This window comes from Sinohyriopsis cumingii, chromosome 11 (genome assembly GCF_028554795.1).
Source record: "Sinohyriopsis cumingii isolate HCF-2022 chromosome 11, ASM2855479v2, whole genome shotgun sequence".
NCBI classification, from domain to species: Eukaryota; Metazoa; Mollusca; class Bivalvia; order Unionida; family Unionidae; genus Sinohyriopsis; species Sinohyriopsis cumingii.
In genome coordinates this window covers 75,702,251-75,716,457 of record NC_142971.1, presented here as the reverse complement: position 1 = coordinate 75,716,457, position 14,207 = coordinate 75,702,251, and the positions used below count along the sequence as shown (strand labels likewise).

The 14,207-nt window shown below is 36.6% G+C and overlaps 1 protein-coding gene and 1 pseudogene across 1 annotated transcript; one reads left to right on the top strand and one right to left on the bottom strand.

Annotated features, from left to right (window-relative positions):
- Positions 1-9,659: 9,659 nt before the first annotated feature.
- LOC149788772 (phosphoserine aminotransferase pseudogene) lies at positions 9,660-11,954 on the bottom strand (annotated as a pseudogene).
- Positions 11,955-12,317: 363 nt separating this feature from the next.
- On the top strand, positions 12,318-13,703 carry LOC149788771 (uncharacterized). Its single transcript, XM_089974866.1, has one exon. It carries the CDS (start codon positions 12,634-12,636, stop codon positions 13,492-13,494), a length of 861 nt encoding a protein of 286 aa, XP_089830992.1. The 5' UTR covers positions 12,318-12,633; the 3' UTR covers positions 13,495-13,703.
- Positions 13,704-14,207: the final 504 nt, after the last annotated feature.

The following is a 14,207-nucleotide window of genomic DNA, read 5'->3' as shown; positions in this document are numbered from 1 at the left end:
ATGTAGATTGATACTGGAATGTAATTTTACATGTTGTGTATTTCAATAAACAGTTGACTCGTCAGACACTCAAAGAGATTTCTGTCTTTACAGCATCCCGTACCTCCGCTTGCCAAATTCCCAAGATGTAGCTGTATATTCGTTGTCAAAATGACAACACTTTCAAGAGAATTTGATCTTCTTCTTCTTCTTCTTCTTCTTCTCTCTCTCTCTCTCTCTCTCTCTCTCTCTCTCTCTGGTCATGAAAACAGCTTGACCAAGAGTTTACGAGACACTTCTTCTCATAAAATATATAAAGCAGGACGACATTAGAAGTGAATTGACAAATGTACTTGACAAAATACGTAAAGAACTTCATACTGGAGATGTTAACTCAACTAGACTACAATCGGAATTAGAAAGATGCAAAGAGGAAGAAAATGAGTTATCAAAGACCATTTGTCCTTGAGAATATCACTCAGGCAAAATAATAACCAGCCGGAAAATATCAATGCTCACCAAATGATTCTACACCAAATGCTAGAGGATAGAATATGCAATAATGATAAAGAAAATATAAATATAAATCACGTGTCACAGACTCAAACGATACTAGCTGATATAGTTCGCATGGGCAAACCTTCAATTGAAACGCCAACAGTAAATATGGTGGAAGGGATAAAAGCTCTTGACTTTGTACCAAACGGCAGAAGAATGTATCGGACGAAACGGAATATACTGCCAACAAAAAATGCGGTCGTATGAAATCCACTGGCTAAAGGGAAGGAGTTGCCTTTACTCTCTCTCTCCCATACCCAGCACTTCAAATTAAGAATTTACAGTAATCGAAGATAACGGAGTAAGTGAAGCACGAGAAAATACAAGAAACAACGACAGGGAGAGAATGGCACCATCCGCAACTAAATCGGGCACCACGTCCAAGGACGTGGATAAAGGAAATAAAACAATCAATGTGGTCACAATCGACAGAAACTACAGGCCACAAAAACGTGTGAGGAACTCTCACGAACGTTGGATTGTAATGTCAAGGATACCGATTGACAGATCGAGGAAAGAGATGTGAACTTACATAAAAAGCACGCTATATTAAAAGGGGTAGAAATAATAGACACTCAGGTCTTAAAACATTGGCCAGTAAGAGGATGAAAGGACACATCTACTGCTGGTAGATAAGTTAGACTTTCATAAGGTTTTACGGAAAGGTTTTTGGCCAAATTTTGTATGGGCAAGAGAATGGTATGAAGATTATGCGGATAAGAAAGCAAGGCGTTATGGGTGATATTAGATAAAGGGCAGGAAGTCGCATACATTTATTATGGTTAAATATTTTTATAATCTTTACATTAGTTCTGTTGCGAATCTACTTTTGTTCGAAAACAAATGCCTACCCATACATTTCGTCTGATGACATTGAACGGACAAGGAGTTATGTATGGTTCACCTTACTTGTACTCTTTATTAAACGATGCAGAATATTGCAGTGCTTACTTAGTACTGGCTTTTATCGGAGTAGCTTAATTTCCTAGACAATATACATCCAGAGTTTAAATCTTTCTCACGTTATGACAATAGGCTAACAATGAATTTTGAAGAAAGGCTAAGGCATACAGGGTTCGGAGGAATATCAGTCCTACATAGGAAGTATCTCTGCGTTAATCCCTTGGAGAGCAGCGATAGAGTTTATGGGGTAGAGGTAATATGTAAAGATAAATTTAAATATTATGTTTTCGGGGGACATTTTGCCATCAGCTAATTTTCCGATACTCCGAAACAATAGAAGAATTAAAGGACCAATTTGATACATTTTGTAAAGAAGGCATTCCCATACTCACGGGAGATTTCAACGACCAGTTAAGTTCACTGTTTAGCTCCAAAACCAATTGTCAAACATCGAACGCTAGAGGCGCTGTTCTTAAAAAGTTTTAGAGCGATAGGCATTTAGCATCTGTTAAAAGTCAATACATTTGTAATGGGCCTGATTTTACCTTTTTCTCAGCCGATGGTAAATTTATATCTTTGATGGACTATATACTATAGCAAAAAAGTAAGTTCGACTTAATGGTTAAGGTCGTTATAATAGATGATCATCATTTGAACATTTCAGATCATCATCCTGTAAAAATAGAATTAGTCAGACTAATTATGCATACTACAACAACGACCGACGAGCATATAATTCATTCAATAAATGGAAAAAAAGCATAGACAGAACAGATAAGTAGGTATAATGAAGCAACACACAATGAATTTTTAGCGCAAATGCATAAGGCAGAATTAGTGACGAATGTCAATATTGAAAGTATTGTTCAAGACACGGTAAAGACGCAGCTTCTAGGTTTCTGTCCATAAAGCGGTTTTGCCCGTACGTGAACCCGTAATGAAAACCACTAAACTTGAAAACGTTTTACACTGAAATTCGATTGCAACGTAGGGAATGGATCTCTGATGGTAGGCTAAGAGGCTGGGAGTATCTGTCACATGCGAATTATAAGAAAGCGAACAGAACGAGAGATATAGAAAGAGAGACATATATATATATATATATATATATATATATATAGAGAGAGAGAGAGAGAGAGAGAGAGAGAGAGAGAGAGAACCTCTCCGTTGGCCTAGTGGTTAAAGCGTCCGCCTCGGATGCGAGAGGTCGCGGATTTGAACCCCGGCCGAGTCATACCAAAGACAAAAATAGTGCCTCGTTAAGAGGTTAGTGTTAGGACTGGTCGGCCTGGTGCCAGGATAATGTGACTGGGTGGGACATCATGCTACATGCCTGCAGCATGATGCTCCAGTGCAAGCCATCACCATAAACTGTCCCACTGTAGCGATATGACTAAAATATTGTTAAATCTACGTTAAAAATCCAACACACCCACACATACATGCATACACATGCACACACACAGATAGATAGGAATACACATCAGTCTGAGGCCTCTTTGGACTTACACTAAGTAACAGAAAAAGGAAAACCAACAAGTTTAGTAAATTCAACGAATAGTTTATTTTTCAAGAATTTAAAGTGAAAATTTAAAAGGATCTTACAGTATTGCACATGAAATCCCATATAAACTTGAAAGTTCTATATCAAGTCCCAAGATACAATATGTAACAAAAATATTATTTTTTTAGTGTTCGCCTGGGACCATATTATTGTTTTATTTTATTCCTCTGTGTGTCGTTTATTTGAGATGTTATTTTGACTGCACAGTTTGAAAAGACATTACTAGACAGCATTTGTCTCTGAAATTGATAATGTATAAATTTTAAAAGTAAGTATCAATGGTCGAAGAGGGATATTGAACTGGATAAAGAACGTGCTGAATTGTGTTGAATCATTCTTACGTTGTTCTGAACAGAGCAGAAAACTTAACTCCTGCTTAAAAAAGATGTCACAAAGGAGAAATTCCCGAGTTAGTAAGACTAAAACGGTTATCTCCCCTAAACCATAACTGTGTTAATATGCTGTACTGCATTACCTTGGATGCAGTACATCATGCTGAATTATCTGTTAATGCAGTTGTGTTAAATCAGTTTAAATATATATATATATATATATATGTAATTATTTACATTTTATACATGAATACACACAAGTATATGTATGTATGTATGTATGTATGTATGTATGAACGCCGTTCTGTAATTGCACATATATCAGTTTGATTTATTTCATCAAGATGTATGTCAGCTTTAAAGAAGATATTTAACAACATATTTGGATTGTAGGCACATATTGGACAATACTGTCGCCTCACTGTAATAGGGTTGCGGTAGATGATATTGTGACATGCTACGATTATTATCATGTGGAAACAGCACCACAACTTCTTTGATTGTCATGGATAACACTGTGCACGTCTTTTGTTTCGGCTCTGTTTGCTGTGTTTTTGCATGTCTTATACAGTTTTCGAATATCATATTTCTTCTGTGCGATGCATACAAAGTTAAACGGATAATCCTTCAACTTACAAGTTTGCATATGAAGTAAATACTTTATCTTAAAACCTAGTGCACGTGTATGTCATGTGATATAATATAATGTATTTATTCTATTTTCACTTTTGATATACGTAGGAAACCTTGTTCTAATTCAAACAATGTCATGTGTGTACTCTTTGTTTTATAATAAGTATATGTACGAAACCGTGTTCTGGTCCTAGCAACGTCACGTGTATACTCTGTATTTTATAATAGGTATACGTAAGGAACCTTGTTCTGGTCCCAGCAATGTCACGTGTATAATCTGTGTTTTATAATAGGTATACGTACGAAACCTTGTTCTGGTCCTAGCAATGTCACGTGTATATTCTGTGTTTTATAATAAGTATATGTACGAAACCCTGTTCTGGTCCCAGCAATGTCACGTGTATAATCTGTGTTTTATAATAGGTATACGTAAGGAACCTTGTTCTGGTCCCAGCAATGTCACGTGTATAATCTGTGTTTTATAATAGGTATACGTACGAAACCTTGTTCTGGTCCTAGCAATGTCACGTGTATATTCTGTGTTTTATAATAAGTATATGTACGAAACCCTGTTCTGGTCCCAGCAATGTCACGTGTATAATCTGTGTTTTATAATAGGTATACGTAAGGAACCTTGTTCTGGTCCCAGCAATGTCACGTGTATAATCTGTGTTTTATAATAGGTATACGTAAGGAACCTTGTTCTGGTCCCAGCAATGTCACGTGTATAATCTGTGTTTTATAATAGGTATACGTACGAAACCTTGTTCTGGTCCTAGCAATGTCACGTGTATATTCTGTGTTTTATAATAAGTATATGTACGAAACCCTGTTCTGGTCCCAGCAATGTCACGTGTATAATCTGTGTTTTATAATAGGTATACGTACGAAACCTTGTTCTGGTCCCAGCAATGTCACGTGTATACTCTGTGTTTTATAATAAGTATATGTACGAAACCCTGTTCTGGTCCTAGCAAAGTCACGTGTATACTCTGTGTTTTATAATAGGTATACGTACGAAACCTTGTTCTGGTCCTAGCAATATCACGCTCTTGTCATGATTATCACTTAATCCTTCAAGTATGTCACGGAATGGTGTAAATGTTGTTAATTAAATACATGTACTCGGGTTTCGTTTCTTTTCGCTGTACAACGATACCCGAGGGTAATTATATTACGGTCTATTGTATTTCGAAATAGTGAGTACGATTCGTCCTATGCCACACGTGCAAGGTGCCTTCGATAAGGAAAAACGAAAAAATTCTAAAGGTATAAATACGTTACTACATGTAAAGGACCTTTACAATACAAATGGTTTTGTCAGCAAGCGGCCTGCTAAAAGGATTCGCACAACTCCAGCTGTAGGGCTGTGTTTTTGATGGTAGGAATATCCGGGGTGTGCGGTGTTGTCTGAGGGTAGGAATATCCGGGGTGTCCGGTGTTGTCAGAGTGTAGAAACGTCCGTGTGTCCGGAGCGTTTAAGGTGCCGGAGCGTCTAATGTCTAGCGTCCTGAGTGTCCAGAGTGACTAAGGTGACCCAGCTGTAGAGCCATCAAAGGACCAGGGGGTCCGGAGGGTCTAATATTTCAAGTGTCCGGAGGGTCTAATGTTCAAGTGATCATAGTATTCCGAGGGTCCGGAGTCTATATCAGTTGTGAAATTGATTCGGAGGAGCTGTGGAGGGGATATGGTGCACGGGTGACGGAATGTATCTCCACACATGTATTTTTAGCTGTATGCTAATTTTGGGTTAGTAAGACCCAGTGTATTATTCAGGACTGGAAGGATAGATTGTATATCCGTTCTGGTGTTTAGTGACATAATTTCGCTACCTGAGCGAATACATTTTTTACTATATGTAAAGACTTACATCGTTTACTATATGAGTGAACTATATTCATCTTTCCATTATTGAATCATTTGTGAAATCATTTATCCTGTGTTTTAGTGTTACTGAACTAATTTATTTGTTTATTTTTTCCATCTTTGAAACTGTGTGTTTTTATGTTAAATAGATCCAATATTTGGATTATAAATACGCACACATCTTCTTAATCTACTGCTCATATCAATCACCACATTAAACCATATATATATGTGTCGTCAAAACGTGTTCTGTTGTTAATCCGAAATATCCCACCCGGTTATCTTGTTACAAAGTAATTCGTCTAATCGCATCAACTATACATGCTTGAAGGTTAGTGGTTATTCATTTCCAAGTTGGATGACGTGTGCGTCGTGATAGAATTTCTCATGAATAGTTTTGGACCTGAATTATTTTTACCACCCTGAAATAAGGAATATCAAAGCCAGACATATGATTTATAAATAAGTTATAACTAATGTATTGTAAATTCTTGGCTATGTAGAACTTGCTATTTTATATTTAATATGCAAAATGGCATGCATTTGATAGGATAATTTCTAACCGTATCACTGCATCATCAGTACGTTGCACTCTCGCTCGATTGGCATCAAAATTATGTGTGTACCCTTAGATGGTTGCATTTTTAAAACATTCAATACTTTGAAGTACTACCAAATTACATGAACATCCAGTTTCATTAAGTCTTCTGAACTGCAAACAAAACAACAGCTCCTAATGTAAATAATTCTTCTTTGAAATTACGTATACATCCTTTTGAAAAAGCGATTTTTAGTTTAGACTCTGTTTCACCAGTTTTATATTTAGACGTTCCAGTCTGCATCCTTAGGCAAACAAATAAATTGATCAAGATTTTTCATCTATTTTCGTCTCTTGATTGAACCGTGTACATGTGATTAATATTGTTTTTTTAATATTATATGCGATTTATATAGTAAGACTTCAACATTAAAACTAAATGTCCCGGCATGACTATTTGCATTAAGCTGTATCACACACACACACACACAACCACACGCTATCTATATCTCCTCTGGGAAAAACAGCAGCACGAAAACACGCTTTAACTCTATAGAATTTTCGGTAATAAACACTAATTAATGAATAAATAATAAATGATTGTAACTATGTTATACATGCAAATGATTTCCTTTACTTAAATAGTTTCTGTGTAGTATATAATAGATAAGAAGCATGTTCTCTAATACAACGTGGTCCACTTTTCATAAGTGGATATTACGTTCGATGTACACTTTCTTTCAGTTGAAGACGGAACTACCAGCCTACAATCCGCTCCGTAGCACAATAGACATGTTCCATATTGTAATAAGCCAAAGGGGTCTCTTTACCGAGGGAATCCAACCCTGTCGTGAATTCTGCTAAAAGTCATTTCTTTTCCCCTTACTTCAAAGGACTTCTCGACAACAACCATTGTCTGCTGGAAATTTTAACGAGTCCAGACTATAAATAAATTTTCTCTAATCAATGGATGACCATATATGTCACAACTACATGTCTGCATCACAACTTCACAACTTCGTTGCAGCCTCAGAACTGCATAGTTTCTCCTTATTATATTTCCATAACGTAGCGCCAGTACTTCACGCAGTGATAATATAAATACAAATCAAACACCAAATACAGGGAGCTACTTTCCCTAAGCTACCTTAGACCAGTCAGATCATGATTTTAGGCCTCAAATCTCATGTAACACTATATCATATTTACCATCATATCAACAGTAAAAAGCGTCGACAGAAAATTCAACAGTCCCTTTTCAATTATTCCATTGGAAACATATCAGTCTATATCACAACACATGAAGATACACTATCCATCAGCACAGTTAGGTTCAACAGTAAAAAGCGTCGACAGAAAATGCAACAGTCCCTTTTCAATTATTCCATTGGAAACATATCAGTCTATATCACAACACATGAAGATACACTATCCATCAGCACAGTTAGGTTTTAGTACGGACTACTTGGCTAAAGGCCTACTTATGCGGCTGTGACCTGAAGCTACGAAACAAAACCATGCCATCATGAAATCTATCAACACTGCACATTGTGACGTTTGCCCCATGCAATTGGTTTTTTACTCCTCATATTTCCCCATCACCGATTTCCCATAATCGAACAATTATGTAAAAAGTTTTAATCACTCCTTACAATAGGACGTAAATACATATAGTACATACCCTAGATTTATCTACCCACGCATTCCATAGATCACTCGTCATCGAGTGATACAGACGTCACGCTTATGTGGTGATGAATAAAAAAATGACCACTCCCTTGAAAACATCCACCTGCCCGATTCGTGCTTCCCAGACATGATTAAGATACAACTCAGAATTAATGGATTTATATACCCATGAAACCCATCGCGCTTCATTCAACTAAAGACAGTAGCTCAGTCACGTATCGCTTAGAAACAAACTAAGTATCAACAATGAACACAAATTATCTAAATCTGAATCTAACATGCAACTTCTCTGACAGGTCACCCTGGATGCAAACTAACTCTCATCAATCTTCGAAATACACTGCAAGAAAGACTTTTCAAAACATAAGTCTCTAACAAGTCAAACAAATGTAACACGGGACGATCCCCGTTTTCCACGACGAAACGCATGTTAGAGAAAGCGTTTTCTGGAAAATGACACGTATCTATAGGCCTTTTGAAAAACAAGGTTCTAAGCAGCTTGATAGAATTCGTAATAGCTGAAGATACTCTACTTGCTTTGAACCCACATGTCTACTGGGGTGAGACCACTGATATTGTACACTTTATTTTGCTTACATGCATTTCTTCCACATGAACTCAGAACGACATTCCAATGAAACTAAGATTCCTGGGGGTGATAGTGCTATTTTAGTACATTAACACACACTACAAGATAGCAGATTACCCTTCCTTTTTATAATGACAGCTGACCAAAGCCTACTGAGATCATGACTCCGGGGCAATGCAAACATAGTTCTTGATCATATTTCAAACCTATTTTGCCTGTTCCCTTCACCCGCACTGCTTTGACAACCACAATAAATGATGAAGAATGACACATCACCTCTAACTTTAGATAGAACTACTTGGCTCCACACTGAACCAGAAATATGTTATTGTGGTTTGCCCCTATTGCTATGGTAGTGGGCTAGCTCTGTTTCCTACCCGACTATTGGTATTTCACTGTCTACATACTAATCAGCAACCATTGAAGCCCAAAACACCGGGCTAAGTATATGCCTAAGAATTAACCAATAATATCTGAAAATGTCAGATCGTCGCCTTAAATTAAGAACTTTGCGAAACTATCCACACAAATATGAAACCTTCGAATCAAAATAGTTTCAACCATATTTGTGTACATATCACATATTTAGACATTATTTCGGTAAATGGCATAACCGAAAATGTATTTTGTGCAAATCTAGTAACATTATTGTTCTTTCGCAAAAGTGTTGTAATTTATTATGTTAAAAAAAATATTGCATTTTCTGCCTATTTTGGTTTGTCACTACAAAATAGCTAGCTGATCAAAATGTAATCATCATAGTTTAGGACGTATATTAAATATGTCCAAACAACACAGTTTAATGATCTTTGTATTGTGCAAACTCATGAGAAATAGTGAAAGTACGGTACATGACAAGTTTTAGCAATAGAACATTGCAATTCAATAGTATTTTTTTCTGTTACAAAATCTTTTATTCACCTTTTAAGTATTCTGCACTTGGCAATGTAAAACGTCATTGTTAATTCGTTTGCAATTTGTCATAGATGAATTATTTTAGGATGAATATACAGACAGAAAATTTGTGAAAAACAGCCAGGAAAATTGCAAAATAAATAGCATTGTAATATTTAATGAATACTTTTCAGTTTCACAGCAATCAGTTTCAGAAAAGGCAAGTATGAATTATCATGTAAAAGTATTAAAGATAATAAAATGTAACACCATTAAAATGCAAACACAACCTCAATAAATCAATATTCTCCTGTGATGTGGAGAAGAAAAATAAATTTCAGGTTCAGTAAAACAAATTGTTTACTAATCACATTTTATTAGCTTGGATGTACTACTGTGAGATTAATTTATGACTTACTTTTCGTTTTAGCAAGTTCTTGTTTCAGGTTCAGTGACTCTTCATATAAATGAGTTTATGATATTCAACATGCAGACGTAAACATCTTTTGAAAGAAATTTCGGACTAGAAACAAAAAATAAAATTTGTATGCATTAGATGACGAATGATGAGTAATGTGTGATAAAAGGGTCAAGAAATTAATTGAAATGAGAATAGAGGGTTACTAGAGATACAATTTTACCCCTGATATAACTTTAAAAAATGCAGCCCTGTAACCCCCAAAATGCAGCCCTGTAACTCCCAAAATGCCCTACTCTTGCAAAAAGCCAAGCCCGGCTCAAGTCTATTATATCAATCTTTTCATACATTTTTTGAAGCAATATCAATGATTAAAAGCGTGATGAAAATTGTTCTTCAGTTTTTTTGACGTTCCATGAAGTCTTTCATGAATGTTACAAGAGTTTCTGTTTCTGCCACTGTTACAGCATTGTAGAGAGATACACGTATCCCACCAACAGATATATGCCCTTTCAGCTGAATCATCCCCAGTTTTTCAGACTCTTCAAGAAACTTTTTTCTCCAGCAATTCATCACCTTCAGGCTTGCCAATTCGGAATGGAATGTTCATCCGACTCCTGCATCCCTTGTCCAGAGGACAAATGTAGAATCCACCGGAGTTGTTAATTACCTTATACACAGCTGATGATTTCACTATAGACTTTTCTTCCAGCTGATGCACACCTCCTTGTCTCTTCATCCACTCAAACACTAAACCCATGATGTAAATGCTGTAAGTGGGTGGTGCGTTGTAGAGTGAGTTGTTCCCCGCTTGAGTATTGAAACAAAATACAACTGGAGTAATGGGTAGAGCCTTTTCTAGCAGATCTTCCCGAACTATCACCACAGTTACACCAGCACAGCCAATGTTTTTCTCCGCACCAGGAAATATTAAACCAAGCTTGCTGACATCAATATGCCTAGACATGATGTTGGAGGACATATCACAGACTAGAGTTACGCCATTCGTTTCTGGCACAAACTGAAATTCCACGCCTTGGTTTGTCTCATTAGCACAGTAATATACATAGGAAGCATCAGGGTTAAGATTCTGTGTTGACTGGTCAGGTATCACTGTATAGCTGTCGAGGCTTGGGAGCACCCTACTAACTTTTCCGTACTTTTCTGCCTCCTCAGCTGCTGTTGAAGACCGGCTGCCTGTAATAATGTAGTCTGCCGTGTGGTCGAATTTCAAGCCGATTAAGTGGGATTACTGAAAACTGGCCACACCCATTCCCTCTTGCAGGAAATGTTAATATTGGACGCATTCCATCTCTTTGGCCTTTAAGAATTGCATATCACAAAACACAACTGTGCGGGAGCAAAGTCAGGTAAAATACTTTGAAGACGTTCTGCTATTGGTTTGCTTGTCTGTACTGAAACATGAAAACATTAAATTTGGGGTGCATATTTTTCCACCAACAGAAAAGGCAATAAAAAACTATAATTCGTATTATTTCCATATATCTTTGAAGCGAAGTTCTAAATATGAATTTATCTTGACACAAATTGTTTTAACTTAGAGATGCATACATAAGTTACCTCCCCTGCAAGGAGACTTCGGAAAGGCATAAGTTGGTATGGGGATAAAGGTAAGTGGTATAATGAGTCAAACTGTTATATTATGAATGTTGGTATGAAAATTTTGCATAAAAAACATGCATTTCGAATATTGCTGCAATCACCAAATCGTTTACTCTTTTCTGTTTCTTTGTATTTACGTAAGTAATTAGTATGCATTCACAAAAGGTAAATGCACTTGTATGGTGAAAAAGATCATTATTGACGGATAGCTAAAATACAACATAACAAAAGAATATCATTCACGTGACCTGACAAGTCAACGGAGTCTCATTAAGATTACTCCATGTACACAATCCCCACATGTATACATACATTGTATACGTTCGAATACCAATTCTGGTCTCAAAGTTTTCCCCGCGGTCCAGATGCAAATCCTTTCCCTCTGTGATAATTTTAACAGCATTTATACTAAACATATTGGTACAATTCAAATAAGTTGTCTTCCAGTCTGTTTTTAGTTAGACATTCTTCTAGTCTTGAACAGACATGTCCCCTGGTTGCCTAGCTCTGCTTTCTAACCGTACTTGTTTTTCTCGCTCAGCATACTGAGAAATAGGTATGGAAGGTGTAAATGTCGCACATCCGTTTCAAGAACAGCACACGGTTTATATACGTATTTCATAAATATATTTTTGTCTTTCATTATTAGACACATGTCGCTAAAAGAAGTCACACCATAGCATAAGTGAAGATACTTGACAATTTGAGAAACTATCCTATGCTACCTGAAAACTAATGGAACTTACGAAGTTTGATATTGAGTGAGATCAATTTACTACCTTTTCGCTTTGTTGTATAATACAGGAAGGGTCTTGGTTTCATTTTGTTTTCGAAGAAGGAATGTCCTGGAGTATTGATTTTCTACACGTGAGTTAGCTTGAAATTATATTACTTAAACACAGAGACGATAGGGTAATGTATTTCCAAGCCTTCACGTCTTGACGTGGCCAAGAACGGGAAAGTAGCTTCATAAGGCAGTCAGAACGTAGATTTATCACAGTGAACTATTATATAACGTTTATACAGTTCCATTTTAACTATAACGTAATGATGAAAGCTGCAGGATCTGTTAACATTCCCAAAGAGTCGACCGACAGAGGCCAGCAGGCTTATAAAGTTGGGATTTTCGACATAAAAACTCCCGATAATAAAGATCCTAACTATACAGGGGTGACGTATCTGCCTTCAGGACAAGTGATGTTAGTAGATTACCAAAACTGCAGGCTTTGTTTGCTAGACTCTTCTTACAATTTCATTACAAGTTACACAATGAAAGGTTATCCATACAGTATGTGTGTGACGGATGACGATGAGGTGGCTGTGGCTTTACCACATGAGAAGACAATCCAGTTCCTGACCGTAAGAAACAAGACGATTACACCCAACAGGAAATTTACAACCGAATATCAGTGTGAAAGTGTTACTGTTACTGGAAATGGAGAGATTGTTGTGTCAGGTCCGTATGGTGCTTTTGGTTTGGATTACTGGAGCCGCGTCACTCGTGGAGGAGAAGTCCTGTCATATCATCCAACAGACCGTGAGTTGTATGGGTTTTCTAACACAAACGTCGCTGTGAATTCAACAGGGTCCGAAGTGTATCTCTCGATTGCTAGAGCTGATAACCTGTATTTTTTCGGCTTTGATGGCAGTAGAAAATTTATTTACCGCCACGAACTGCTACGGCGTCCCCGTGGTGTTGTTACGGACAGGTATGATAATGTGCTAGTGGTGGGACAGACCACTAATACCATCCATCATCTGACAAAGGATGGTGCCGTTAAACAAATCATCAAGGATGGGATCCCATATAAGCCCAAGGCAATATGCTTTAAAAAGGATACAGATGAGTTTTTAATTACAAACAGTTCAGAGGAAAGAAGGAAGCTTTGCTTGTTTCGTCTCCAGTGACGAACTTCAGTGACAACGATGATAACAAAATTAAGAGAACTGCAATGGGCATGAAGTAATTATTCCACAAATATTTTGTTTAGGTATGTATTGTCAATGATTGTATATAAATTTCCACTATTTGTAATATAAATATCGCATTCAGTTAACCAGATTCCAATTGTAAATAATATTCCGAATCGTCCCCATTAAATTGAGAATTTCCTTTATCTTTTGTATTATATTTCTGACAATATCGGGGAATTTTTCTTTAGTATAATAGTAATGATGAATGATAACTGAAAAAGGTGAATATTGAACAACTGGTGTAGTTTTGAGATGTGCAGAGGCAATCTCAAATCTGAGGACATCATCAATATCTTCTAAGAAAATTAAACATTTTTTCAGAAGATAATTTGGAAGATTGTGACTTTACTTTGTTTCTTGGTAGCTGGCAAATATTCACTGAAATTGTATTGTCGCTAACAGAAAGTGGCCATCTACAATTCTAAGATGTCGAGGACCTTGATCGGTTTAGTGAAATTGTGTATAGTCTCCAGACGTAGTCAACAAAAAGTCGCAAATAGAGTGATTTCGTTCTCAGTCTATGTGCGTCTTGTATATATATATATATATATATATATATATATATATATATATATATATATATATATATATAAGTTGCTGCAACATGTGGTCAGGAATCCGATTTGATTCTACCTATTATAATATTG